General features: G+C 40.5%; 1 protein-coding gene across 7 annotated transcripts in view; it reads left to right on the top strand.

The window, feature by feature from the left end:
- CDC14A (cell division cycle 14A) overlaps positions 1-24,578 on the top strand; it is a 186,591-nt gene that overhangs the window by 95,131 nt on the left and 66,882 nt on the right. For all 7 annotated transcript variants that reach the window (XM_019457632.2, XM_053891941.1, XM_053891950.1 and 4 more), the window contains 3 exons: positions 4,838-4,925; positions 12,426-12,656; positions 21,538-21,676. In XM_019457632.2, the coding sequence (XP_019313177.2) occupies positions 4,838-4,925; positions 12,426-12,656; positions 21,538-21,676 (458 nt within the window). The remainder of the gene's footprint in view (positions 1-4,837; positions 4,926-12,425; positions 12,657-21,537; positions 21,677-24,578) is intronic.

Genomic DNA, 24,578 nt, shown 5'->3' with positions numbered 1-24,578 from the left:
ATTTGTGTTTATGTAATACAACTATACCATCAACACTATTTTATTGTTTTAGAAGTTAGGAAAATGTAAGGAAGTTGCTTTTATTAAAAAAATTTTTTTTAACATTTATTTATTTTTGAGAGACAGAGAGAGATAGAGCATTAGCGGGGGAGGGGCAGAGAGAGAGAAGGAGATACAGAATCTGAAGCAGGCTGCAGGCTCCGAGCAAGCTGTCAGCACAGAGCCTGATGCGGGACTTGAACCCACAAACTGTGAGATCATGACCTGAGCTGAAGTCAGACGCTCAACCGAATGAGCCACCCAGGCGCCCCAAGGAAGGTGCTTTTTAATGAATAAAAAGAGACTTTTTAGTTCTTTTTGATTTTTTAAAAAATTTTTTTTTAACATTTTATTTATTTTTGAGACAGAGAGAGACAGAGCATGAACGGGGGAGGGGCAGAGAGAGAGGGAGACACAGAATCGGAAGCAGGCTCCAGGCTCTGAGCCATCAGCCCAGAGCCCGACGCGGGGCTCGAACTCACGGACCGCGAGATCGTGACCTGAGCCAAAGTCGGACGCTTAACCGACTGAGCCACCCAGGCGCCCCTCTTTTTGATTTTTCAAATAGTCTTGTGCCACTGTTAAACCTCTTACATACTTCTATTATAGCACTTTTTTTTAATGTTTATTTTTGAGAGATAGAAAGACAGAGTGAGCAGGGAAGGGGCAGAGAGAGAGAGAGAGACAGAGAATCTGAAGCAGGATCTAGGCTCTGAGCTGTTAGCACAGAGCCTGATGTGGGGCTCAAACCCACAGACATGAGATCATGACCTGAGCCAAAGTTGGACACTCAACTGACTGAGCCACCCAGGCGCCCCACGTTTCAAAGTTTAATGCAACTCTTTATTTTTTTTTAAATGGGTGTCTTCGTTTGGGCTGCTGTAACAAAAATACCATAGACTGCGTGGCTTAAACAACAAACAGTCTCACAGTTCTGGAGGCTGGAAGATCCCCGATCAAGGCACCAGCACGTTTGGTGTCTGGTGGCCTTCTTCTGTGGCTGTGTTCTCCCTGGGTCCTCACATGGTACAAGGGGTAAGGGAGCTCTCTGGGGTCTTTTTTGTAAGGATGCTTGTCCCATTCGTGAGGGCTCCATCCTTATGACCTAACCGCCTCCCAAAGACCCCACCTCCACATACCATCATATTGTGGATTAGGTTTTGATGTGTGAATTTTGAGGGAACACACACATTCAGTCTGTAGCAATGGGTAAAATAGAGACTAGAGTAGCGCCCACCTCATAGGATTTCTGTAAGGACTGAATGAGCAGTGCCTAGTACAGAGTTGGTGGTAAATATGTATTTGCATCTATTATTATTACTGTTATTGGTCACTCCCACTTGCTTTCAGACTCCTTAAGATGACAGAGAAGATACTTTTTATTATTTTATGTGTGACACTGAGTGATAGTCGTTAATGTATAATAAAGGCTCAGCAAATGTTTTAATGAATGTTGAAATGTGCTTAAAAACAGTTTGTCCATGTTGTCTTAGGAAACCTATCTGTTGATAAAGGGGATCAATCCTGTACTTGTTAAGCTCAAGGTCTGTCTTTTCTATTTTACTGTCTATTACAGTGGTGTAAGGCCAATTGATTTTCAGCATTTGGACTGAAAAATATATTTTGTGACCAGTACAACAGAGGTATGCCTTACTGGCATGGATATATTTCTTAGATGTAAAAATTTATGTTTTCAAGTCAGTTACTTTTAATTTTTTTTATTTTTTCAGTTTTAATACTGCTATTTACTTTTTTGTAAGCAACTTTGAGTTCTTTGTTTTCCAAACATACATTTATTTTTTTATTTATTTAAAGTAGGCTCCACACTGGGCAGGGCTTGTGCTCACACCCCTGAGATCAAGGCCTGAGCAGAGATCAAGGGTCAGATGCTTAACCAGCTGAGCCACGCAGGAGCCCCTCAGATGATATTTTAAATGCACCAGCACAGTTAACTATTTCAAAGAAACCTGGCGAATCTTTTGTAGACTGAAGACTCCTGTAGTAAAGTGAATATTAACATTTAAATGTATCAGTTTCAGGAATTCAGTTTTTTTGCTTTTTTTTTTAAATTTTATTATAGTGAAGAACGTGTGGTTTTCCTAAGTAGTACTTGGTAGGCAGTAGGCTTTGGAATGTAAGCGGTAAAACCATCCTCTTGCCTCGCCCTTGCTGAGATGTTTGTTTATAAAATGTGGTAGGGTTGGAAAGTACCTTAAGTTCCTGTCTGATTTAGATTTCTTTGAAGTGTGTGTGTGTGTGTGTGTGTGTGTATTTAATTAGAAAACCAATTTGTGTCATCTTAAATATTTTATTATTGATAAATATTGACATTTGTATCATTCACTGTGATAGAAGGCACAAATATTAATTTGGGAACCTTACCAAAGTAAGCTTATGTTACATTAGTCGGTTAAAAGCTGTAACTTCCTTATTAACTTTTTTTCAGATTTGGATCTGAGACCCAAATTTCGTTTACTCCATCAGCCTTATCCAGGCTACTGAATATAGTCTAGTATTACCTAATGTTTATCTTTTTGGGTAGGCAGATTTGCAAACGTATTCTTTTGGTTTTGTGAGTGAATGTATCTTAGTGAGTCCATTGCCTTTCTCCATATGATTGATTATAAAAGGTTACTGTTTAACCAAATGGATGTCTGTAATCCAAATTAACAGACGTAACACAATATATTTATCTAGGCTTACCTAGTGGTCAAGGATACAGAAATAGTGAACACAGAAACCTGTTTTCTTTTACTGTTCATAAAGAATTGCGTTTAGCCTTTTGATGATTAGAGCAGACTTTTATTTTTAAATTTTTAAGTAATGTTTTAAGTTTATTAATTATTTAAGAGGGATATTGGAACATTAGAGACTGCTTTCTTTAAACAAGAAAAAGTTTAATTATCATAGAGCTATATATTAGATTCTTTATTCAAATTGTTATAAATAGATAGTTATACCTGAGATATAACTTGGCATGTGATAGCACTCACAGTATTCCTAAGATTTTATTTCTGGCATTATGGGGATATCATATTTATTACAGTTAGATGAACACAATTCAGACGTTTATAGTGTCATGAAAAGTTTCATTTTTGTAACTTTTGCTAACTAGAAAGAAACATCTCGTTTGAAACATAGAAATTGTACAGCTAAATTTTGATTTTCATGAAAATGGGAAATGATAATGGTAGTATAAATAAAGTAGAGGTTCCGTTTCCTTGATAGCATTACTCCCAATTAATTTAACAAATACTTAAGAGCTCCTGTGGTAGAGTGTAGACTGTATTTGATAAATATTCTTACCATTGAGGTCTTTGCCATGTAGTGGTGGAGGAGAGAGCTTTTTTAATGGATACTCTTGGCCCAGTAAAGAGAACTGCCTTCCTTCCCAGCCTGGGGAGGTATCTGTGCAGTGCTAGAGAGCCCTGAGGGTGGAGATGGGGAGGAGAAGGTGGGCCTGGTGGGTGGGTGGGGGGGGGGGGCAGTTTGCAGGTGGACTAAAGAATGCTTATGTGGAGAAGCGACACATGTATTTTATGATGCATTGCACAGATATGTCCTAATTCCCTGCAAAATGTTGGGTACCCTCAGCCCTGCCCCAGTGTTCCATGGGTTTAGAGGCATGTTGGGAAGGGAAGACAGTGGAGGAGATAATGGAGCAGTGGGAGGATGCTGGTCTTCAGGCCTTTTCTGAGGATCTTTTAGAGAGTGTAGACCAGAGGTTGACAACTGATGATCAAAGTCGACCCGCAGGTGTGTTTTATTTAGTTTCATAATATTTAAAAACTTAAAATAGTCAACATTACATACAGAGAGATTTCACCTGAAAATGCATTCAGAAAATCAGCCACATTCAGTTAGCCTTTCCTGCAAGGTGACTAAATTAGCCAGAGCTGAGGAGCACCTGCCTTTTTTTTTTTTTTTTTAATTTTTTTTTAACGTTTATTTATTTTTGAGACAGAGAGAGACAGAGCATGAACGGGGGAGGGTCAGAGAGAGGGAGACACAGAATCTGAAACAGGCTCCAGGCTCTGAGCTGTCAGCCCAGAGCCCGACGCGGGGCTCAAACTCACGGACCTCGAGATCATGACCTGAGCCGAATTCGGCCGCTTAACCGACTGAGCCACCCAGGCGCCCCGCACCTGCCTTTATTTATGTCTCTTGTCAGACCCGTGTCGCTGTTTGGGTTTGCCACTCCTGCCATAGACCTTGGCTGACTTGAGTTTGTGGTATACCTTGAGGGTTTAATGATCCTCTGTTCTCACTCTTGTCTCCTTCTGTTTCCCAGTCTAAAAATCAGCCCTGACAACAGTAGCCACCTATAAAAACAGAAAAAAAAAAAAAAAAAAAAAAGGAAGTGTGTTCACTGTGACCCTGATATTTATAATTTTTTTTTCATTCTTTAAAATATGTTTACCGTGTTCATAGAAAGTGCTTATATTTTCTGTCCTTTATCTTCTTGCCCTTTTATTTATTGCAGGGACAAGTAATATTTGTTTTCATCTCATGTCATTGCAGAGTAGCCAGGACACAAAATTATTTTAAGCAAAGTACCCCCACTTTAAATAAAGTTTTCCTAACTTTTCATACAGTCTACAGAAAACTTTTTCTGAAGTGTATTGAAATATAATTTTGAGAATCAGATGCATGTTTTTATTTTAAGCTATATTACTTTGTCTTCATGTACGTCCAATAGTACTAACAGAGTAAAAACCAGTTTTGTTTGTAAGGGTTTCCTAAGTTGTATAAGAATTATAAAATATTTTTCTTCTCTTTTCTCACAAAATTCTGCCAGCGAGTTGAAAATGGTGACTTCAACTGGATTGTTCCAGGAAAATTTTTAGCATTTAGTGGACCACATCCAAAAAGCAAAATTGAAAATGGTAGGTTTTTCTTTACTTTACCATCCAAACATTTATTTCAGTTCATCTTCTTTAATTTCTTCAGATAATCCTTTCTTTTGATAATATTTTCCAAAGAATATCTATTAGTCAAAAATCGAACAGTAGTAATTAGTGTGTTAAGTATTATAGTTTAGTAGGTGGTAAATAATCACTGTTTAAAAACTAGAAAATTTTTAGATTGCCATAAATTGGATGCTCACTTTGCCTGACCCAGTTATGAAAGAAGAATCTGAGAAGCAAACTGGTCAAACCAATCAGCAGATTGTTGCACTTTGTCCGTTGTTCTGAGATTTGGTGGTGGGGTGCTATGTCAAGGTATGCTCTGGGGAACATCATGTGGCACAGTAATGACGATGGTGGTGTCAACAGGTGTCATTTATTGAGTGCTTGCTGTGCACTAGTTACTAGCCAGTCACAGCATTATCTCAGTGCACACTCAACCCTGTATGAGGTATAGGTACATTTATCTCCATTTTGCAGAGGAAGAATGGAGTAGGCTTATGAGTAGGGTTTTGTTCAGAGTAATGGGGGAACTAGTACTCCATCCCAGAGCTTGGCTTCTAAATGTTGCCACTATTTATTTAGTGATCTATTTATTGTTGATCTATTTATTTTTTATTATTTATTACATCAAATAAATGTTGATCTATTTATTTAGTTCCATTATGATGACAAGAATACTTTTCTAGCTGACAGTCATTAAGTTACTCATTTGCAGTATAGGTATAGCCAGCGGCATACATACTCAGGACGCCAAAAAAAAAAAACAAAACAAAAAAATAAGCCTCTTGAATGACATATGATCAGCTACATGAGTTTTCCCTTTAATGTTTATTTTCTACTTAATTTCATCTGTTACCTTCCTAGAAGACAAGTATTGATAGGCACCAAAGATTTAAGGATAATTTATGGGAGGAGTACATAAAATTTAAAAATTTCACTTATGAACACAATAGCTCCTTATCTGCTCACAGCTCTGGAATATCAGTGTTTTTTTTTTTTTTTCTTCAATATATGAAGTTTATTGTCAAATTGGTTTCCATACAACACCCAGTGCTCATCCCAAAAGGTGCCCTCCTCAATGCCCATCACCCACCCTCCCCTCCCTCCCACCCCCTATCAACCCTCAGTTTGTTCTCAGTGGAACATCAGTGTTTTGAAGGAACATAATCCAAAAACCCCTGATTGAGATTTATTCTTTCTGCATTATCATCATCATAAATATTTTAAAAAAAATTTTTAATGTTTATTTATTTTTGAGAGAGGGAGACATAGAATTTGAACAGGCTCCAGGCTCCGAACTGTCAGCACAGAGCCCACGAGGGGCTCAAACTCACTAGCCCTGAGATCATGACCTGAGCCAAAGTTGGACACTTAGCCGACTGAGCCACTCAGGAATCCCACGTCATCCCAAGTATTAATTCTAAACTCTAGTTTCATTGTACGTTGTTATTCATGCATTTAGATTTGCTAATTTGTTTGCACTCCCACACATGTGCTCCTCAGTTCATGCCCATGACACACCTTCCAGGGAACTCTCCTTGAATCATGCTTTCCCTGTGATGGGGAAGGCGGGTCTAGAGACTTAAGCTCTCAAATAGGAGGCCTCTGTACTGAAGCCAGAATTACATCTTCTCATTCATGAATTTGCTAATGAACTTTGCTCCAGACATTGACTAACTAACCCTCTGTCATGAGGGTTGTTAGGACTAACATGTTATGTGCCCAGGGAAACTGCTTTCTGGTGGTTGGTCTTTCAAGACAGGATTGATTACACTTACCTTTGGCCTCCTGTGCAAAACAATCTGACTCAGACCCAGAACATCTTGGTAGGTGCATGGTTTCAGTAGTGGCTCTGTCAGCGGGTGTTCATTTGACAAAGTTGAAAGAGTTTTGCTATTTAAGATTCACATGTTTTGTGACATTTTCTTTTTCTTTAAAAAAATCTTTTTTTAATGTTTATTTATTTTTGAGAGAGAGAGAGACAGAGTGAGAGCAGGGGAGGGGCAGAGAGAGAGGGAGACAGAATCCGAAGCAGGCTCCAGGCATTGCACTGTCAGCACAGAACCTGATGTGGGGCTGAAACTCATGAAAGAGATCATGACCTGAGCCAAAGTCAGATGCTCAACAGACTGAGCCACCCAGGCGCCCCTTGTGACATTTTCTTAAAGAGAAGATGAGAGGTGTAATGGAAAGAATCATTTAAAAAATTTTGAGAGGTAATACATATGAAAAAATATATGAAAAAAATAAAATGCAGGTGAATTAAAAAAAAGCATAAAAATGACCTGTAATTCTACCCAAGTTTTCAAGGGTTAATAGTTGGTGGTGGGATAATAGGGGTTTTAATTTTCTTTCCATCTGCTTCTCTGTATTTGCTTGCACACACTTCCCCCTCTTCCAGTGGAATACGCACACACACTTATAAAAGTAAACCTTTCTTTCTTTATAAGTATAGCATCATGATTCCTGTCTCTTATCAGCTTTTTTCACTTCACATATTACAGACTTCTTTCCATGGTAGTAAATGTAGATTTTCATTATACTTTTCCATGACTGCATTGTATATTATTCAGCAATGTGCCATAATGCTGTTAATTAATTACTTTTTCAATGAAATCTACATTGTTTACAGTTTTTCTCTTTTTAAAACTGTCATGGTTGGCAAACACATTCATGCATTTTCTTTGTAGTTCTCATTTCTTCTCTAAATTCTTAAGTAGTAGAATCAGCAGATAAAAGTCTATGAATATTTTATGTAACAACTTTTTTAAATTGAATAACAGTTGACCTATAATATTGTATTAGTTTTAGGTGTGTAACATAGTGATTTGATATTTCTACACATTAGGACATGGTTACCACGTTAAGTCTGGTTACCATCTGTCATAATGCAAAGTTGTTACAATATTATTGACTATATTTCCTACGTTGTCTATTACATCCCTGTGTCTTATTTATTTTATAAAGGGAAGACTGTACTTCCTTAATTGTCAAAAATCTTTAAAAATTCTTTTTGGTTGCATATTGTAATACTGGGAAATAATTGTAGCTACCATTTGCTTATATGCCAGGAATGGTGCTAAGCCTTTTGTGCACATATCTTCGAAATAATCAGAACCACCCTCTGGGGGAGGTGGTAGTTATTTTATGGAAGAGAAGATAGAGGCTCAGAGGAGTTACCTGACTTGCCCAGGTTTACACAGCCAGAAAGTGGCAGTGCATGGATTCAAACACAGGTCTCTTTGATTCCAAATTCTATGTTCTTTTTCATCTTATTACAGAAGTACATGTTTACTATAGAAAATTTAAGCAATATAAAGGAAAGTCACTTGTAATTATATAATCTAGAAATAAGCCCTTTAAAATATTGCTCTATCTACATCTTTTTTCCCCCCCTCTGCATATATTGTACCCTCTTACATTGAGAAAAAAAGTTCTGAAAGGGCTGCTCACCTAGTATTTGTTGGTTTTTATGATGCCTAGAGAATTCTCACTTAAGGCTGTCGTTGGTAAATATTGATACTCTGCTGGACTCCCCATTTTAAGATCTGATATTCATTAGAAGCTTCATTGTAGTTTTTGTAAAAGGGCTTTAACTACTTTGTAAATGTTTTTTGAGCTTAAGAAAATAATTGTGTGATAGGATTAATAAACTTGATCCAATTACAGTGTAATCTGGGTGCTTTTTTTTTTTTTTTAATTGAGAAACTCTGTGTTTCCTGAGGAGGCTGAAAGTCATTTAGGGGTTAGTAGAGAAGGTAGATTTTAAAGAAATGAACACTCAAATAGCCATTGTTAGGATGTAATAAAAGAAGCCCTAAAATCTTGGGATCTGGGCAGAATGCACTGTAAGAGTCTCAAGTGTGTGTTGTGTCCACAGAGAGCAAATACAATTTTTACAGTTGTCTTGGTTCACATTATTTTGATGGTGAGGGAGAGAAGGGCCCTTACCTTTGTTGTTGTTGTTGAGCTCTACCTTTTTTTGCTTAAATTTGAGATGCTGCGTGAATAATATAGTGGTAGAAATAAACGTATTTTGGATTTCCAGTTTTCCAAAAAATCCCCCAAACTCTCCGATGGCAATGTCCTTCTTATCTCTATTTAAAACAAAAAGAAAGAAAAAGAACAGAGAAAGCTTGAGAGGGAATTGCAACAATTTGAAGCCGATTCTGCCTGATCCTTTCATGACAGAAGCAGGTATGCACAGCTGGGCCATGGAGCCTGACTGCCCCTTACTGGCTGTGTGAACTTCCCAGACCCCGTCAACTTCTCCGAGCTTCAGTTTCCTTGTATACCAAATGGGGGGAGGGGGGACGAGGGGGAATAGGATGCACAATGCAGGCATGTAGTGAAGATTAGAGATATTATATGAAGTGTCTGGCACAGCGTCAGGCACATAATAGGTGCTTATTAGATAGATATTCTGATTACATTTTTCTCATTAATTAGCCTAATAAACATATTTTATCGCGTCCTACATTTGCCTGCCCATTTTGAGGTTTTTACTCTTAATAATGCCTGTGTGGACTAGTCCTTTGCTGTTCTTCAGTTTCTCAGCTTTAAATGAGGGGCTGGGAAGAGATGAATTTTAAATCTCTCTGCTCTGAAATTCAGATTTCACTCTGCTCTTGGGCTCTGCCTGTGCTTTATTGATGCCAGGGCGCCATCTAGCGGCCAAATAGAGGACGGGGCTGATGAATGCTCCGTTCTGCACGTTGCTAAAATCAGTCCCAAATGCAGTGATAATACCCACAGTTATTCAGAGGTTGTAGGATATTGTCATTGTCATTGGTTATGGCTCACTTGAAAGAGTTTGAGGGATTTTAAAGAAACATGCTCACCAGCTCTAGGAAGTGCAGCCTCTAATGGTCATGTAATATTCCTTTATTTGGAGACCTAACAGATAGAATCAGGTTGGATCTTACTTGAAATCAGCCCCAGCACAGGCCCTGGATTCTGACTGCCAGGGTTCAGATACTGCCTCTGTCTCTTACCAGCTGTGTGTGTGAGCCCGTTCACTTTTCTAGGCAGCAGTAATTGGCTAATTGCAAGGTTTAATGAGATGACCTATCTGAAGCACTTAAGTTTAGTGCCTGGCACAGAGTAAGTGCTTAGTAAATGTTAGTTATGATTATTACCATTATCATTATTATTTCTGTATCCTATCGCCATATTTGGATAACTGTCCAGTGTTTGTTTGTTTGTTTGTTTGTTTTTTGTTTTTGTTTTTTATCCAAATGGACACATAGTTGCTCTTAATAGTTGATTTAGGTATATTACCTATAATGCCATTTACTCCTGATGGAAATTAATAGGTGAAAAGAAATATTCTTCCAGTCTTGGCAGAGGAGGGGAGGGGATTGACGCTAAACCAGCCATAGCACATCAGGTAACAGGTGCCATCACGGAGGTACCAGGTATGCTAGGAACCCAGGGTCAGAAGTGCTCATCAGCCTACCACACCAAGGGAAGGCTTCCCATAGGTTTGTGAGTCCTCTTCTTCCCGTTCTTACATGGTAGGAAAGCTCTTGTTTCCTTCTACCGACCACAGTTCTTTTCTCCTTTAGGCTGTGAATCTGTTGCTGGAAAATAAGTTGAGCCTGGTAGGAAAACAGATTTGTTTTTTCCAAGTAGAAAAGCACCCGTTTTCTCTAAATGTGTGTGTGTGTAAGTTACTGCTTCTACACTGAAGATGGAAAATAAGCCCTGTATTACCTGTTTGCTCGGAAGCAGCATGGCCTGTAAACATGACGTATCTGGGCTGTGGATTAGTTCGACCTGCCTTCCAGTTCTGCCGCCATCCACTGTGTGACCTTGGCCAGGTAGACCAGTTAGGGCTTGGTTACAGGCAACAGAACCCATCTCTGGTAAATTAAACCAAAAAGGCATTGCGTGGGATTACGCTGGGGATCTCACAGCCTCCAAGGGAAGGCTGGAGAGTGAGGCCTAGAAAATGAACAGGATCCAAGGGAGATCACGTCTCAGCAGGGTCCAGGCAGGGAAATGGAAACCACACCATTTCAAACGGAGTAAGTTTCATTCAAGGGATTCGTTACAGAGAAGGCTAAACAGGAAAAGGACCACACTGAGGAAACCAGAATGTTATGGAGGAAACAGCTACTGCCTTTAAAAAGGGAGAAAGTGAGGTCACCGGCAGCCAGGGTCTTGGGAGGGCAGCCAGGCTGGTATCAGGAGCTGGGAAGAGAATGCTGCCCAGCTGGTGTTTGCATTTGGGGGCTGAGGAGCAGATACGTAGGGGCTGGGCTGCAGCCTGGTGCTGGGAGCTCTGGCCGCTCCTGTGTTCTGCTGCCGAAGCCTTGCTGGCCCCCACAGGGAAGTCCCTTCTCCTTCCTCTGGCCTCCAGTCACTCTGGTTGTGCTTCATGCCTCCTGTTTTTTGAACTGAAAGGAAGCTAGCTGCAAATGCCATCCGCAGACCCCAGCCCCAGCATGGGAGGGTTGGCTCGCAGCTGAGAGAATATAGGAAATGACCAGCACAGGCAGAGTCTGAGGCAACAAGAAATGTAGCCAAGGTCATAGGGCAGCCATTGCTGGTTCACTGTGCAGGCTGCTGCTGCCCATTTGTGTGGGGCTCACCACCCTGAATGAGTTCTGAGTAGATTGTCTCACCTGGTATGCTGTGAGTCCGTGAACCCTGAAGAAGTTCCAGATGCGGTAATCAGGGTGCTGAGAAATGAGTCCCCTGTTAGTAGCTGGGGCTGGGGGCAAGGGCTGCAGTGGCCAAAGCCACCAGGGGTCACCTCTGTTGATTGGCCAAGTCTAGGTCTGTAGCTCCTGGGAATACTCACACGATGCTGGACCCATTCGAAACAAAAGGGGGTTTAGAGGCTCACTACCTGTACCCCCACCCTTCAAAAGAGAAAATGTCTACAAAAAATTATTAAACTGTTTTCGTTTCTCAGTCTCTTAAATGGGATGAACTATTCTTACCATAACAGGCTGTTTTGAGAATTTAAAGAAGTCATATGCGATGGTTACTTACACATGGTAGGTGCTTAATAATTATTAATCTCTTTTGTGGCACGGATTGCACTATGGATGGAAACTAATCCCCTGGCGAAAGGGGTTTAACTGTAATTGAAAAGTATTTGTCAAGTGGAAGAAACAGCACAAAGAATCTTTCCAGGCCTACTGAGCACATTCCAGGGCATCCAGAAGCTCCTTGTTTCAGTTTGGGAGACGTATGCTGCCAGGATTTGAATCCTATGGGTGGAGGTTTGACTTTTCATAAGCTATTTCCAATACTCAGAAAAGGTTTTTCCTCTCCTGTGGTGTTTTTTTTTCTCCACTTATTCAGACTGCTGCTGCCTTAGGAATGTGCTTTGACCTCTTGGGAAATGCACTTTCTTCCTAGGCTCTGTTGAGATTCACGAACTTTATTGTGAAGGGCTTTTGTGCTTCTGGGTGTGTAAGGTGGAACGCCTGCCTTGTGCTTACAGCTCCGTTTTCTCTTCAGGCTATCCTCTGCACGCCCCTGAAGCCTACTTTCCTTATTTTAAAAAGCATAACGTGACTGCAGTCGTGAGGCTGAACAAAAAGATTTACGAGGCAAAGCGCTTCACAGACGCCGGCTTCGAGCACTATGACCTCTTCTTCATAGACGGCAGCACGCCCAGTGACAACATCGTGCGAAGGTTCCTGAACATCTGCGAGAACACGGATGGGGCGATTGCGGTTCACTGCAAAGGTGCGTGAGGCCTTGGTGGTCACTGTGGTTCTGCAAGGGGATGAGGCAAAAACAGCAAATCGTGCGAAACAAAACCAGTTAGAGTCTTAGGAAAAAGAACACGAGTTTATTTTGTTTGAGAAAACTGGAACACAAACCCATTTTAATAATTCCTTCCTAAGGAAAGGTTTGCCTGGATGTGGATAATCGGTGGAGGCACTTTTTCTGGCCTTCCCTTACCAAGCCCTGCTCACTGACACCAGGCCCCATGAGGGAAATCACAGTAGCACGGTCTATGCACTGGCAGGAACAGCTTAGATAAGTACAGTTGTCAAGAGGCAAGAGTTGTTTGTTAGTTTGTTTATTTCTTTCTTTCTTTATTTATTTGTTAGCTTTTTTTTTTTCCTCTTTCTTCCAGAACTGCTTCTCTCCTTTCTACCGTCCTCCACCCATCTGACATTTCATGCTCCCATTTTATGACCCAGCCATCTGGACCCCCACTTTGCCCTCTACTTCCCCCTTCTCTAGCTAGTCTTTTGCCTAATGGACCAGAGTGTCTTCCCTGCCCATTGCTAGTGGATGGCACCATCCTGGGGTAAGCCAGCTCTTACTTGCTGCAGATGTGTTCCTGCCTGTTTGAGTGAACTGAAAGACTTGATTATATAAATGAATCTCTGCTCTCTAGGGGTGGGTACTTTGGGGCAGGAGTCCTTCAGATTATAGGAGCCCTGAGGTTTCCAGAGTCAGCAAATAAAAATACAGGATGCCCAGTTAAATTTGAATTTTTGATAAATATTGAATCCTTTTTTTTTTAGTATGTTTCAAATATGTTACAGAACATACATTCTGCATCTTATCTGGTGCCCTTGTGTTGGCTACTCAGAAAACATGAAATAACATTTTCTCTAAGCCTGGTTGTTAGACTCTGAGGAGGATCAATTTCCATTTTATTTATTCATTAACAATTTTTTTAATGTTTATTTTTGAGAGAGAGAGAGAGAGAGAGAGAGAGAGATGGTGAGTAGGGGAGGGGCAGAGAGAGACAGACACAGAATCCCAAGCAGGCTCTAAGCTCTGAGCTGTCAGCACAGAGCCTGACGTGGGACTTGAACCCACAAACTGTGAAATCATGACCTGAGCCCAAGTCAGACGCTTAACCGACTGAGCAACCCAGGTGCCCCTCAAATTCCATTTAAATTTTCCAGCATGGTGTGAGGTGTTTTACTGGGGTCTTTGATTTGAGCGACCGGAGACCTCTCTGGCCACCCTGGGATGGTCTAGTTCCTTACATGCAGCATTTCCTAGTGCCACTGGGTGGCGCTGCTGTCACGATTTTAAGTCTGATAACTGGTTTCTGTGGAGTTTTATGCTAATTGTCTAGTAGGTGTTGGGGATTGATTGTACTGTTCTTTTCAAGTACCTAGTGCTGCTCTAACTGACTTATTCAGACAAGCATGGCTCCGGTGCTGACAGAAATTGAAATACCATTTTGTAGGCCTTTGTTTCTATGTTTAAGATTCGAGTAGGTGGAGGTACTTGGCTGACATGTGAGCGGCGACGGGGAGCTGCGTTTCGCCGGGGACCCAGAGAGATGAAAATGAGCTGCACGTGGCCCCGGTTTGCATGAGGGTTCCCTGTGTCAGGCTTCATCCACGTCAACAGAGCCTCCACCCAGCCTCTAGCCGTTTCTTAGGATGGGGGGCCCTGACCGGCAGGACGTCCTGTCTCTGGGATGGTGTGGGGGGCTCCGTTAGGAGGGTGTCACGTTGGCTCCCTGCAGACTGCTTTCAGTTGTGATCAGGTCGCAGTGGTGGAGAGCTGGTTTGCCCTGGGTGTGGGCCGTGGGCCCTCCAACTTTGCCTTTCCAGCTCATGTTGGTAAAGATCGCCCAGGCACAAGAAGAAGCCTGAGTTTTTTGCATTTCAAGTATCAGTGGAACTCCAGAGCTGATGGGCTTACAGCAGCTACCAACATTTAGGAGATACTCCTATGCCCTTTTTTAAAGTGTATTTTTGTGTCATAAAAATCAGTATTTTTCCTCAGATTAATTTGGCCTTATTTCCTAGTCAGTTAATTTTATGATTACCAACTCATAGAGCTGATCTGTGTGTCATGCTTAGATTGACAAATTCATGGGAGAAGAAATGCAAAGCTGTCATTAAAACTCAGTATCTTTTTTTTAATTGAAGTATAGTTGCTTCATTAAAACTCAGTATCTTTTTTTTTAATTGAAGTATAGTTGCTTCATTAAAACTCAGTAGTTGCTTCATTAAAACTCAGTATCTTTTTTTTTAATTGAAGTATAGTTGCTTCATTAAAACTCAGTATCTTTTTTTTTTTTAATTGAAGTATAGTTGCTTCATTAAAACTCAGTATCTTTTTTTTTAATTGAAGTATAGTTGATTCACAGTGTTACATTAGTTTCAGGTGTATAGCCTAGTGATTGGACGAGTCTAAATGCTGTGCTCACCACAAGTGTAGCCACCATCTGTCACCACACAGCACTGTTATGATACCATTGATATGATACCATATGATACCATTGTATTCCCTATGCTGTCCTTTCATCCCTGTGACTTAATTCATTCCTTAACTAGAGGCCTGTGTCTCCCACTCCCCTTCACCCATTTTGGCTGTCCCTTACCTCCATCCACACTGGCAACTACCAGTTTGTTCTCTGTATTTATGGTTCTATTTCTACTTTTGTTGTTTGTTTTTGTTTTCTAGATTCCACATCTAAGTGAAATTGTATGTTGTCTTTCTGTCTGACTTATTTCACTTAGCATAATACCCTCTAGGTCCCTCCATATTGTTGCAAATGGCAAAAAAGCTCATTCTTTTTTTATGGCTGAGTAATATTCCAGTGTGTGTGAGAGTGTGTGTGTGTGGGTGTGTGTGTGCACGCGTGCATGTGTGTGTGTATCAATCACATCTTGTTTATCCATTCACCTATCAATGGACACTTACGTTGCTTCCATATCTTGGCTATTGCAAATAATGCTGCAATAAATAGGGGTGCATATATCTTTTTGAATTAGTGTTTTCATTTTTTTGGGTATCAGCATCTCTCTTGATAGCATTTGTCACCTAACTGAAATTATAAAAATGAAACTTCTTGTGTTCAGCATTCTTATTACAGATATTGTCTGTATTATATCCTAGATGTGTGAATGTTAACATTAAAAAAAATACAGTGTGTCTGTGTATTTTATACTGGAGAGGTTTTTATACTTTTATTTAAAATCAGAACTGTTAGCATCGAGCTGAGTTCTTGTATGGGAAGGTCACATTTACATGTGGTGACATCTTTTGGATAATGTTATTTCATTTGCTTCCACTTGTACACACATGTAGGATTCTTTTATAAAGATTACACCTTCAGTTTAATTACAGCTGTATTGCTTTTAATAGCATACTTATCTACTATCGGCCTGTTAATTATTTTGACATCTGCCCTAATTAAGTCAGTTTAATTTTCTGGGAATTGAAGCAGCACTGAGCATTTTAATTGAAGTACAAGGAGGAGGGAGAGAGGATCTTATCCTATGTCACATGAACTTTCATAGCTGCTGGAGAGAGAATGAATATGTCCTGCCTCAACATAAAGTGCTGTATATAGAATCAAACTAGAAATTAATTTGCTGGGAATGTGTGAAATCTTAACGATGATTGAGTATCTATAGTTTACCTTCTGGTTGTTAAAAGGGATGACTATGAATTTCTGAAAATTTCTAGCACAAACAATAATTTAAAAAATGGGAACACTGTGATGTTCTGATATGTGATTGTTGATATTCTATAGGATTTCAGAAAGTGCCTGCCACTGTAAGGGAATCAGCATTTAACTGGGTATAAATAGAATACTTTTCAACGTCTTGTCTTGCTGTGTCAGGGAGCCCTTTAATTATGAATGCTCTAAGAAATTTGTTAAAGTTTTTATAGAAACTTAGTGAAATGTTCCTATTCTGTTGAATTGTGGTAAGAGCTCCTAACTATTGAGTGCTAAGTACATTCTTTTTATAGACCTAAATTATAGACTCTTTTTAAAACGGGGAAGCAACTTTAGTTTCAGAGAAATTTGAAAATTTTCTGCATCACCTTTTTTGGTTGTGACTGTGTGTGACTAGGAGCCTGACTGAGAGAATGAGACCCTTGCACGGGAGGGGAGTGGTCAGAGGTAGCATTGCCTCCGGAAAGGCCACCTCCTCTCCAGACGGACACCGGCATCAGTGACTCCAAGGAGGGGCTCTGGAAGGTCATTGCGCCCTGGGTCCTATGCAGCTTCCTACCGAGCTTCCCGCCAAGGTTCCTATGCCAGGCCGCTGCACTGTGTTTCCCCATGATCACCTATAGTCTCATTGGATGTCGAGAGTTAACAACTCTGCAGAGGCAGCGAGTATCTGCTCTGGACAGAAACAGAAAGGCGAATTATTCTTAACGCCAACATTAAAGGGAGAGCCCCACTGAGACCATAATTAAACTTTGCTCTTTTCTAAAGCATATTGACGTTTGGTCTGGGGCAAAAGGTACTTCAGATGAAAACAGGCTACACACACACACACAGACACACACACCCTTCATCTAACAGAACAGTGTAAATATAATATTTAAAAAGGAAGGCTTGAAGGGAAGGGAATGTCAAGCATCTATAATCATGAGCTTGATTATAATTTCATTTGCATTTTTAAGTAATCTCTACCCCCAAGGTGGGGCTCAAACTCACAACCGTGAGTTCAAGTGTTGCATGCTCCATCGACTGAGCCAGCCAGGCAACCCTTATTTGCAGTTTTGCCGTGTATTTTCAACCTGGCATTATTGCCCCCAAGGGGGAGAATTGTTTTGTGGGGGGGAACATTCTTTTTCTGCAGTCAATGCTCTACCACTGAGCTATACCCCTATCATTCTTTTTCTGTATGAAGCACAGATGTACACACAATACATAAAGAGATACGCAGTATACTGTGGCAGTAAAATTTCATCATGGGGGACAATCAGGAAAAAATGTCTTAAAGAGGCTCCTGGAGGAGACACTAATGAAAGAAACACTGATTTAAGACAGCTTTTTCGCACTTTCACATTTATGGAACTAGGATGGATCTGAACACTGGTAGCATGTTATAGTAATTGTTTCTTACTTAGTAGAACTTAAACAAGGGTGCATATTACACCCTTAGACGACTTGATGGTGTCTTAGATCTGCTGAGACATAGCGTATTTCAAAGTACTGGAGAGATTAGAGAAAATATTCTCTACTTTTTGACTAGGGAAACCTGACAAAAGGACCCTTCCTTCTGGGGAAAAGATTCTTAAACATTTAAAAAAAAAGCCGTCTGGAGTGCCTGGGTGGCTCAGTTGGTTAAGCCCTACTTCGGCTCTGGTCATGATCTTGCATTCATGAATTTGAGCCCCCATCGGGCTCTGTGCTGACAGCTCAGAGCCTGGAGCCTGCTTCGGATTCTGTGTCTCCCTCTCTCTCTGATCCTCCCCCTGCTCACTTCTCTGCTTCCCAAAAATAAATAAATGTAAAAAAAAAATTAGAAACAAAGCCTTCAACTTTCCCATTTCCTTTTCTTTTTTTAACATTTATTTTGGGGAGAGTGCAAGTGGGAGAGGGGAAGGAAGGGAGGGGGACAGAGGATCCAAAGCAGGCTCTGTGCTGACAGACTTTTCATGGATGAAATTGACCTTGTACCAGTTTTCCAGGCCAGAAATATCAGTCATCTTTGACTTTCCCTGTGACCTAGTCCAAATGTCTTTCTCATTCAGTTCTTCCTTTTTCCACCACCTTCCATCCACGTCCACGCTGCCCTATCCGTGCCCCCATCAACTCCCCTCAGCCTCCTGCCCCATCCCCCCAGCTGCTCTCTGACCCTTCCAGCATGGCCCGTGTGCTGCCACCAGATCCATCTGCTTTTATCATGTCACTTTCTTGCCCCCTCAAATACATGGCAGCTTTATTTTGCCCTTTCCATTAGTTAAAGGAAAAAATACAGATTTTTGCATGATAGCAGTTGATGTTGATTAGCTGTTGATATCACGAATTCTGTAATTCTTTTTAAACAAGTTGAATTTCATTCATCAAAGCATCATCTCCACATATCTGAGGAGTAATAACGCATATATGCAGGTGCTGTGACTTAATCAGTGCCCAGAGCACCATGGACCTGGCTTTGGGGTCTCCTAACAGTAGCTCGGCAGTCCTTCATGTCTTTGGAACCTCCTCACCTAAGCCTGGAACCCTCCTCTTGACTCAGGGATGCTCTTTATTCTGGCCTTTCTCATCCATCCAACCTCATTCTGCACTCGACACACGCTTACAATTCTCCAGACCAGCCAGGCTTTCGTACACCGCACCCTTTGCTGAAAATATTCTGTGACCTTCCTATTCTTTAGTGTCTGCTAAAGTCCTTGTTGGCAATGACACATTCTTTGAAGACGCCAGTGGCTCACGCGGTCCCTTCTCCTTTCCTCTGAGAGTCCAGTTCCAGGTCAAACTTCATTTCTTTGGTATTGTTTCTCGCTTACTATTCTATGGCCACTCTGATACTCACCGTGGTAAAAAATTATATCCTATACTTGCTTATACCTGTATCTTGTGAGCCGAAAACCCTGTCCGGGGCATCTTGAATAAACACTTGACTGGCTGAATTTAATGTTTAAAAACAAAGACAAAGCCACTATTTTTCTATAGGAAAAAATGCATATGATACAGATTTTAAGTTGTGGAAAAATAACTGCATACTGCCTTGCTCATGGGTGATACTTAAATAAAAATTTACAGTACTGAATCTAACTCTGAGAAACCAGATGTAGAAAGATTTAGAAAATGCTTGTAAGTAAGCATTATTGGTTCAGCCCTATATAGTTTGTGAGGGGCAAGCATTCTACTTGTCTTCGTATTTCTGTTTCCAGATCTTTCACAGTGCCTCATACACATTTGGTCTTAGTCAGTACCTGTAAAACGAGTGACAGAATGTGAGCTGAGTGGAAAGAATTCTGGGATGAGAATCAGGGCCATGGTGGGGGTGTGTGTGGATTTTAGTCCTAAATTCCATACTCATTTGTTATACTAATATGAGTGAATTGGTTGATATCTTTGGGCCACATTTGTTCTGGTATATGAATAACCACTACTGTTTTTGAGAACCTGTCTCTAGCTTGATAAAGTTTTTGAATATTTTTGCAAAAGGAGGGAGTCAATGTGTATTTTTTTAAAAAGATTGGCTAAAATGTAAATAAAGTCCTATCACCTTTATTTCTTTGGAGAGAGGAAAAAATACAGCAATGGTTAAAAACACTCTGAAGAAATCAGAGTTCACGATAATAACCAGTATTTCATGGAAATTCATTTCTACCTGTGTTACTTAATCTTATGTAACAGAGATTGGATTCAACATAAAGAAAATAAGCCAACACAAAAGTTGTTAGAAAATGCAGGAGCCTGGGGAAATGAAATTCGAGCACTTCTTTTTGCTTCTTTGTTCTTTCTCAGTGGACTGTGTGCTCTCCCAAGGGCAGGGTCCGTGTCTCTTTTATTTGTCACCGTGTCCCTAGCTCCTACCTGGAAATAGTAGATGCTCCATCAGTACCTACTGGCTGAGGAAATCATGAAATCCTGGTCTCTGATGGAGTGAAATGGAGGTTAGGATGATCATCTGATAGAGGTAGTGTTGACCTAACCATTTGTGGGTTAGGTAGTTGATGGGGCTTGATGACATCTATGGTGTCTTCCAACTTGTTTCTATGATTCCTTATTCTAAATTAAGTTATAAAAAAAACCTGGGTGCCTGGGTGGCTCAGTCGGTTAAGTGTCTGACTTCGGCTCACGTCATGATCTCACAGTGAGTTTGAGCCCCACGTCGGTCTTTGTGCTGGCAGCATGGAGCCCACTTCAGATACTCAGTCTTCCACTCTCTGCTTCTCCACCGCTTGCTCTCTCTCTCTCTCTCTCTCTCTCTCAAAAATTAAAAAAATATATTTAAAAACCAACTTAACCATTTAAATAGGTTAAGAAATTGGGTGTGATAATATAATCAGTTACACTGGTAACTCAGGGGGTCACACAAACTGTTAACTGTAGATTCACCTCAGCCTGGGTTGGGGCCAAGGATGGGGAGGGTGGAGACACCTGACAGATGATATTTTGCAAGTGCTTATCATCGAACCAGCATTGGCCTAACAATATTCACAATGACAGTCATTCCCAAAGGCCCTCGGGGGTTGAACTTGATAGTTTTTCCAGACCCCTGCTCTGATTTTTCTATTTTCTTATATATGCTTCCTTTAATTATATGATCTATTTTTAGAAGACTTCTTGAGTTAGAATCTTTTTAAAAATTTATTTATATTTTTATTTTTTTAATTTTATTTTTTACTTTTTTAAATTTACATCCAAATTAGTTAGCATATAGTGCAACAATGATTTCAGGAGTAGATTCCTTAGCACCCCTTACCCATTTAGCCCATCCCCCCCCTCCCACATCCCCTCCATAACCCTCTGTTTGTTCTCCATATTTATGAGTCTCTTCTGTTTTGTCCCCCTCCCTGTTTTTTATATTATTTTTGTTTCCCTTCCCTTATGTTCATCTGTTTTGTCTCTTAAAGTCCTCATATGAGTGAAGTCATATGATTTTTGTCTTTCTCTGACTAATTTCACTTAGCATAATACCCTCCAGTTCCATCCATGTAGTTGCAAATGGCAAGATTTCATTCTTTTTGATTGCCGGAGTTAGAATCATCTTTTAATCCCACATCACATACAAAGCATTACATTATCGTCTGGCTTTAAAACACTAGTATACTGGAAACCATTGCAGTTTTGGGCACGGTTTGATTTCAGTGTTTTTGTGGGTTCATATGCTATACTATTTTGTATTTCTTGGTCTGTTTCCTTTTCTTGCAGCTGGTCTTGGGAGAACAGGGACGTTGATAGCCTGTTATGTCATGAAACACTACAGGTTTACACACGCGGAAATAATTGCTTGGATCAGAATATGTCGGCCAGGCTCTATTATAGGACCACAGCAGCACTTCCTGGAAGAGTAAGTATATGGTCCTCCTTCCTGTATCCCATCCTTTTTCTGATCATTTCTACCTCTTGTTCTCCTGGTTGTGGACTATGTCAAGCCCATTGTTATAAAATGGCTGTGTTGTGAGAGAAGTCTGTGCCTCTAATGGAATATTGTTGGTTTGACAGCTAATGCATTCTAACTTTGTACCTTTTTTATCTCTTAGATCAGGTGAGAGAGGAAAATCACAGAGCCATCTCTGCCTACCTTTTTTCTGTCATTTTTTATGTGTGATCTGGCTACAGTGCAATTTTCTTATGTCATCCCACTTGACACTTTTCATTCTTTTCTTTTGTTTGCATGTCTAAAAGCAGAATGAAAAAAAAACACAACTAAGGTCAGTCAGTGATTTTGGTGACATTGCTGCTTTCCTGACAACTAACTAAATGAATAAAGTAGCTGCAACTGAGAAGTTACCAAGGAAGAAAAAAGAGAACTGGTTGTTAGTCCTGGCCATGCTGCTAAATAGCTTTACTACTGTTATTTGCAAGAATGCTTATAAAGTCATTCATTCATTCATTCAATCACATACTCATTAACTATTTGTCAAACCCTAGCCTATAAGGTGGAGAGATTTAACTCATAAGAAAACAACCCTTTCTGGTTTCCCCTTAAAATTTTTGGAATTATCACAGATTTATCCATTAATAAAATGAGGAGATGAAATTAACACTAGCTGATTTAGGTCCAGCTCTAAAATGTTATCAGTTATATCTCATACAGAAATTTTATTTTTTTTTCTTTTTATGCTGTGATGGCTGTGCTTTGAATAACATTCTTTTCTATATAATTAAAATTTTTTCCATTTAAATTGTTTTAAGTTGGTGAGAAATGAATGGTCATGGATTTCCCAGAAAGATGCTCTAAGTAAGCCATAAGCATCTGAAATGGTTAAAAGGATTTGAGGAATCCTACTGAGGAGTTACTTTAGTTGCCAGTCCCACAGGGAATAAGAAAATAGTGCTGGAATTGTGAATTTCTACCTTTGCTTCAAAGGATGATACAGAAGTAGAAAGAAATCAAAAGAAAAAAAAAGATAGCCAAGATTAGGATGTTTAAGAAGACAGAGGTTCCCTAGGGTTGGCCTATGAGATACAACTAAAGTAATTCTGTTATTTTAGAAGTGTATTCTTTACCAGAGTCTCAGTAGTCTCCTCTGTTTTGCATTATGTGTGTCTGTAGCATAGAGCTTGGTGCTGTGTATCTACCAGATGCTTGTTGTAATAATTGCTTGCTGAAGTTAAATATGTACATGGCCTTAGCATTAGGAGACAGAAACCAAGACACCCATAAGCCCGGTTCTTTAAAGACATTCAATCAATCTCTTAAAATCCTTGTTTGGAAGAATGTTCATTTACTGGGTACCTACCAAATGGTCACCTTGCTGCCGGGTGCAGCTCACAAGGTGAAGAGATGTAGCTGAGAACTGCACCTAATTTTCCTGAGATGTCAGATACCACAATCCTCCCACCGCATGCCTGCACACTCCTTCCTCCTACCTCCCTGCTATGCCTCCTCTCTCTGCCACATCTCAAAATAATAACAGAAGAAATGAGGTTATGAGGCACAGACACTCTAGATCAAAGAAAAGTATTTTTTTTTTTCACTTACAGATACTTAAGCTAGAAAACTCAGGATAATTCCTTAGGTGTGAGTCCGTATTATAGTTTTCTAAGTATTTTTTCTGTAAGAATCGAGGTGCAGGAATGATTTCCTTGTATAACTGAAGCACTAAAATCAGTCATTAATTAAAGTCATTCAGTTAAAATCAGTCTTTTTTTTTAAATTTTTTTTTTTAACGTTTATTTATTTTTGAGGCAGAGAGAGACAGAGCATGAACGGGGGAGGGGCAGAGAGAGAGGGAGACACAGAACCGGAAGCAGGCTCCAGGCTCTGACCTGTCAGCCCAGAGCCCGACGCGGGGCTCGAACTCATGGTCCGTGAGATCATGACCTGAGCTGAAGTCGGACGCTCAACCGACTGAGCCACCCAGGCGCCCCAAAATCAGTCTTAAAATAAGTCATTAAAGCTTAGGCCAGAACCTTCCTGAAGGCAGATTCTTTCTTTAAAGCACTAGACCTTCCATATTTTGCAATATTTCTGATAGTGCTAGCTTGGGAAAATGCCCACATCACTCCCGGGCTTTCCCAGGCTTTACTAGATCACCTCCATCAAGGTAGGCGTCCGATCTTTATAGTTCTGAGTGGCCCCGGACGTAGCATTGTGCTTTACTTGACTGTGTACACTTCTTTTGTTCTCTTCTTCTCCTCTCATATTTTTCCTTTCCAAGCCTGGGTCTTGATGTACCGCAGAGTGGAAGACATTGCTTAGTACATTTGTGACACTCATCCAACAGATATTTGTTAGGTGTGAGCTCTCTGTCGGGCAGTGCTCTTGGGCCTGGGGTTGCAGCATTGAACATGACAGACAGGAGTACTCCCTGGGTGTAATATCTCTAGGGGAAGGAGAGGACAATAAACAAATGTGTAAGTGCATATAGGAGATGGTTTCTTTCTTTCTTTTCTTTTCTTTTTTTTAAGTTTATTTATTTTGAGAAAGCAAGCAGGGGAGAGGCAGAGAGAGAGAGAGGGAGACAGAATCCCAGGCAGGCTCTGTGCTGTCAGCACAGAGACCCAGTGTGTGGCTTGAACTCACAAACCATGAGGTCATGACCTGAGCCAGAATCAAGATTTGGATGCTTAACCGACTGAGCCACCCAGGTGCCCCTATATGAGATGATTTCTGACGGTGATGTGACAGTGGAGATGAGTGGTAGGGAAGGGGGTGATTGCAGGGGGCGGGAAAGCCCTTTGGATTGGTGGTCAAGGAAGGCTTCTTGAAGGAAAGCCAGAACCCTGAGGGTGAGAAGGAGCGG

This window comes from Panthera pardus, unplaced genomic scaffold, assembly GCF_024362965.1.
Source record: "Panthera pardus isolate Hobbes unplaced genomic scaffold, ASM2436296v1 HiC_scaffold_11, whole genome shotgun sequence".
Lineage (NCBI taxonomy): Eukaryota > Metazoa > Chordata > Mammalia > Carnivora > Felidae > Panthera > Panthera pardus.
The sequence above is the reverse complement of the archived record's forward strand: the minus strand, read 5'-3'. Positions and strand labels throughout refer to the sequence as shown.